The sequence below is a fragment of the Asparagus officinalis genome, chromosome 10 (assembly GCF_001876935.1).
Source record: "Asparagus officinalis chromosome 10, Aspof.V1, whole genome shotgun sequence".
NCBI lineage: Eukaryota > Viridiplantae > Streptophyta > Magnoliopsida > Asparagales > Asparagaceae > Asparagus > Asparagus officinalis.
Genome location: NC_033803.1, coordinates 45,037,078 through 45,042,687, shown reverse-complemented (window position 1 = coordinate 45,042,687; position 5,610 = coordinate 45,037,078). Strand labels below are relative to the sequence as shown.

Sequence of the window (5,610 nt, the reverse complement as noted above, 5' to 3'; positions counted from 1 at the left end):
AGTAAGGATTTTTCTGCATATACACCTTTAAATCTTTTCCATTTTGCATATATACCCCTCTTTCTCTTATCTAGCTAACCTAGTCTTAATCCTAATGATCACTCTCTAGCCCCACTCCCCCCTAACGGAGGTCCCCGACTGGCGATGGCCCTCCCTTTCTCTCTTTAAACATAATTAACAGTTAATTAAATATAAGTACAAGTTAATTGAATTTAAAACCCATTTGATTAGGGATAAATTTCAGAAAGGGTATTCTGTCACTTATTATTGACCAGTAACACCTTTAGGGGTTCCATATGAAAATCGTGAGAGACTAGGATGGTTTTGAGGGACACCCCAAAGTCCAGGGTAATTTAGTGATGCTTTAAAGTTCATGTTAGTCAAATGCAAAACCTCCCACAGTTCATGGGTGTTCTGTGGAGTTAACCCTTAAAAAATTGTGCTAGTGTCAAATGTTAATGTTAAGTCTTCAAAGACCCCAAAAGTGAATTGCTGAACAATAAAAAGATGACAGAAGACAATAATAAGAATGCAGAAGATTTAGTTAATGATGTCACTTATAACAAACGAAATAAAAGGCAATAAACATATGTGAATGGGCCCAGACCACATGCACAAAATCTCAAGAAAATAACAAATTTAAGCAAGAACAAATTTATAAGTTAGTGTATATAAAAGCATAGACACATCATTATATATACCTGAGCCATGACATCCCTGATCATGATTTTTGCTGCTTCTATTTGTTTTTTGTTTCCAGTTATTCGCACAATTCGTTCCTTGGAAGAATCACCCTCAGGAAGATGTTGAGGTATCAACTAAGGAACATAGAGAACATAAACTATTCAGTGAAAAAATGCTAGGAATTGCAGCAGCAACAATACCATGATCTATTTTCTTATTTCAATGTGACCTGCAAAGGCAAATCTTACCTGAATACGAGCTTGGGATTTGGTTTGTAAGGCCTTGATGGTCTCACCACCTTTTCCAATGATTACTCCCACCTATATTTTAAGAAATTTAATATCTACAAGCAGAGAGAGCTAATGGTGATAGGCAGACTAGCTTCACCTTTTCATTTGGAACTTGCATCTCATGCACCTCTGAACCAGATTGCGTAGCACCAAATCCACGGGCAACTAGTGCAGGGGAACCCCCCGCGTCAGCCTGAAACACAAAACACAAATAAGGACTTGCATAACATAAGTCTAAATGCAAACCAGTTTGCAAAAGTAGAAATATGCAATTATTAGACGGAAAATAGCTGCTAATAGTCATTCAACCTCAGCTATGACGTCCTTTATCAGTTGTTCGGCCTTGATGATATTTTCCAGGGTTCCTGTCAGTTCAACAGGCCTTGTGGATAAATTTGGATTAGCTTCAGCATCTCTTGTTATTTGAATTCTTGCACCTGAATTGCTCTGTAACAGCCTGATTGTCTCCCCAGATTTACCAATGAGAACACCCACCTACATAAGAGATATTACTCAATCAGCAGAAGCTATCCTTCAACTTTTGACTCTATTTACCACATCATAAACGTAAAAGAGAATATATAGAACTTCACAGAGGGTAGAAATTGTCCCAATTCATTTATCTGAAATGCTGATGTGCAAGTGAATGTGTTTCAATATATCTTATGTTCACTTTGGAATTTTCTTTTTATTTGTCATTATCTGTATGCTCACTCCATGTATGACTGCTCAAGAGATCCCAGTAACACAACTCTCACACACTTTAAAATGTCCAGGCTCTGGAGAGTTTTCTATATTCTCTCTTATGTTACGCAAGAGTGTTGCTGGAAGCAGACATTTCGAAGGGCAAATAAGACCCTGCAGAAGGACAGAATCCTGACAATAAACAAACCATGCTATAAAAATAGTTGCCACCTAACCTTCTCCCAACTATTCAATCTCAGGCTTATGTATCTTCTTCAAAACCATGTCCATTTTGTGCATGCTTTTACGCTTGGAAGCTCCAAGGATTTTGCACATTTGTCAAATAATCAAGAGAAGCTCTATCTCACCATACTATATGACAATTTTAAGATGTGTTTGAAAAAATACTCCAGTGTCATCAAAAAGACTTGAATGTTAACAAAATTCAGTGTTAGGCAAACTTGTGTAACGCAGCTCCAAAGATTTTGCACATTTGTCAAATAATCAAGAGAAGCTCAATCTCACTATACTGTATGACAAATTTAAGATATGTTTGGAAAAAACAATACTCTAGTGTTATCAAAAAGGCTTACGGGTTAACAAAATTCAGTATTAGATAAACTTGTGTAACGCATAGAATACCTAGTGAATTAAAAATGAAAACTTAAAAGAATGATGTTTATTAGCAAAATGGAACGGAATTGTAGCATCCTGAAGTAAATGCAAGGTTGCTGATAGCAGATCGCGGCGAGGTACCGCTAAGGCTATTTCGGGCTATTGCGGCGAAATAGTGATTAAATATAAATATATTTAAATATTCTAAATAATAAGAAAAATTATGTTAAAATTCTAAAAATTCTACAAATGCATACTTGATGCCTAAGCATGAAATAGATGTGTAATAATTACATAAAATTAACAAAGTACTATAATTATAAAGATTAAAGAATGAAAAAACGTACTAGTTTATCAAAAAGACCATTATTTGTCTCATTTCTTCAACTTTCAAGTCTCTAATATAAAAATGCTCAACAATAAAAAGCATTGATTAAATTATGTAAATACCATGAGAATGAAAAATTATGTAAATGACATGTATTAACATTTGGCACAGTTTGGGATGAATAATTCTATTCAACATAGTAATCTCAATAAAGTACTTTATGTGCAACACATGGGTATCTATAAATTGTTTTATTTTCATACCAACTTAGGAGTTACTAAACCCTGCATCCTCTTATTCCATCATATTTGAGAGTTGGCTCTTCACCTTTGTCTTCTGCATATGGATCTTCTTCATCAATAGCTCCCCAGTAAGACAGGAGCCCAAAATACAAATAAAACTCAAAAACCCTAACCCAAAGCCCAATTTGACCAGAAAAGAGTCATTTTTTATCAGACGCTCAAAGAGAAAACCAAAAACACAATGACTACCGAGACATGCTAATTTAATTAAACATAGTACGAACTCCACAATCACCAGAACAATCTAAACCCTAAGTTTAATATCAAATCACCAAAGTATAATTTCAACAAGACAATTGTATTGTTTAATTAACCAACAATTATCAACTAACCAACAATTATTGCAACCTAAAACAAGACTGTTAAGGAAAAAATAACCATAAACCTAATTTTATCTCAAAAAGGGCTTTTTTTGACTGGAAGCACAAATCAACAAGAAAAAACAACATAAACACGTATTAATCTGATTAATCCTAACCTTAGCCATGAAAAAACAAGCTAACGGTCTCAAAAGCTGATTTAAAAAAAAATCAAATAACCGATGATAGTTTCAAAAACCCTAACCTTAATTAGAGAAGGGATCAGATAAATCACCTCGGCAGCAAGCTAATCCAACGCCGCTGACAGACACGCCAGAGCTCCGCATATTTTTCCGCCTTAGTCAATCCTCGTTTGAGAGAAAGGTGAGTCATCGTTGTTGGTGCGGGAGTCGGCGCTGGAAGTCGTCACCGGCGACAGCGTTCACGACGCTGGAAGTCGTCGTCGGAGGCGATGACGACGTTGATCGAGAGAGGCACAATCGGGACTCGGGAGAGAGGCGGCTAGGGCAAACTTGGATTCGGGAATGAGAGGCGAGAGGGTTTAAGTGTAATAGGTTACGGGACGGGTCGGGTTCGGGCCGGGTTCGGGCCGGGTTCGGGGAGATGTTTTTTAGTTCCTGTAGCGGAATTTAGCATTTTTCTCCGCTTTTCACCGCTAAATCGCACTATTCCCCCGCTATTCGAGCAAATAGCTGTTTTCTCCGCCTAAACCACCCGCAAACCCCTTATGCGGCGCGGTGAAGCCCCGCGACCGCTATTCACGGCTCTATAGCGCCGCTATTCATCGCTTTTTACAGCGCTAAGTATATGAAATTGAAAAACAAACATAAAGAAAAATGTTCATTAGTTACTATGCACATATTACTGCAGCACTGCCACAACACAAGTAATTTTTATACATAAGAAGCAAAAGTTAATTCCATGGATTTGTTTGCCAATTCTTAGCCAGTATATTTTCATAAAATGGCACATAATCAATCACCTTATTGTTAGGGACTTCAATTTTCCTTGACGTCTCCTGTTGTCCTGCGAAAGGAAGACTGTGTTGTTGAGAAAGATCTTCAGTGGATTTTTCAACAGTCTCAACAGGTTCAGATATGGCTTTCTCTGTATTAGGATGTTGGTCATTGCCTGCCAGTTGGGCATCTTCTTTCTGGACATCTTGGCCTCCATCTGCACCTAAGAAAAGAAGATATCAGAGTAGATAAATATTTTCCCTATTTAATTAGCCAATACAATATTAAAATATATGTTTTCATGCTTATCAACTGGTCCTGCTTGCAAACAACAGGTTATATCACACACAGGAAGCTGTTAATTAGAGACTAAGCAAATTACTCTAATATGCAACTTGCCATAGGATTATGCTTAAAGATAAGGACAAAAGCCAAAATTACAAACACTGAAATTAACAATATAATAAATGCATCAAATCCCTGAAAATCAATGCCAAAATCATGAACAATCAAGAATCAAGCACATTATACTTGATATGTAAGTATATCATGCACAAAACAAGTTACAACCTATAGAGATTCATGATACCGATGGGCTAACTCCTACAGAAATCCTAACCCAGAAAAAATACCCTAGCCGAGAATCCAATAATCGAATGGGAGGGAGAGAGATTACCCAATCCATCGACACCTTCATCATCAAGGCGCTGCCTCTTCGCATCGACGGCATCTTCAGGCTCCGAGGCCTTAGCCTCCGCATCATCCTTCTTCTGGCTGGCTTCAACATCGCCTCCTTCTTCCTTCTTCTTCTCGTCCTCGCCTTCGAGATCCTCCAGCTTTCGCTTGAGATCTGGAACCGAGGGAGGAACCTCGCTCGTCGTTTTCCCTTCTTCTGATTCTTGCTCATGCGGAGCATCGGTGGGTTCGTTTGGGACCGATTCTTCTGGAGGAGCGGTGGTTTCTTCCGCCATGGGAGAGGTCTCCACTTCTGTTGGTGGTGGGTATTGCGCTGTTCCGTCCGCCATCAGAGAGGTTTCAGGACAGAGGGAGATGTGGGCGATTTGGCTGAGGGGAGATGAGAAAAAAATGAGGTCTAGGGTTAGGGTTTTAGAGCTGTGCTGGGTGGGGTTAATATTTGATGTGAGAGCGGGTGAGATATTTCTTTTGCTTAAGGGGGTTATTGGTTGGGACAAATTGGGGCAAGAGGGAAAAGTGTTCTAAGGGGGGTTAGTCACCTAGAACTTTTTAAGTAGAATTGGAATAATTATAAAGTGTGATAATATTTTAACACTAGGATAATTTAGTGGAACAATGATTGGTAATTCTTAAAGTGGGATAATTTGATAGGATAATTTGGTGGGATAATGATGGATAATATTATGAAGTTGCATAATTTGGCAGGATAATTTGGTGGGGGTAATGGTGGGTATA

The 5,610-nt window shown here is 38.2% G+C and overlaps 1 protein-coding gene across 1 annotated transcript in view; it reads right to left on the bottom strand.

Annotated features, from left to right (window-relative positions):
* Window positions 1-5,329, bottom strand: part of LOC109826694 (far upstream element-binding protein 2-like) — a 34,610-nt gene extending 29,281 nt beyond the window's left edge. The window contains exons 1-6 of the mRNA XM_020393714.1: window positions 4,856-5,329; window positions 4,206-4,402; window positions 1,284-1,469; window positions 1,072-1,167; window positions 933-1,004; window positions 702-818 (exon numbers count right to left, since the gene is read on the bottom strand). Coding sequence (XP_020249303.1) covers window positions 702-818; window positions 933-1,004; window positions 1,072-1,167; window positions 1,284-1,469; window positions 4,206-4,402; window positions 4,856-5,204 — 1,017 coding nt within the window. The 5' untranslated portion in view covers window positions 5,205-5,329. The remainder of the gene's footprint in view (window positions 1-701; window positions 819-932; window positions 1,005-1,071; window positions 1,168-1,283; window positions 1,470-4,205; window positions 4,403-4,855) is intronic.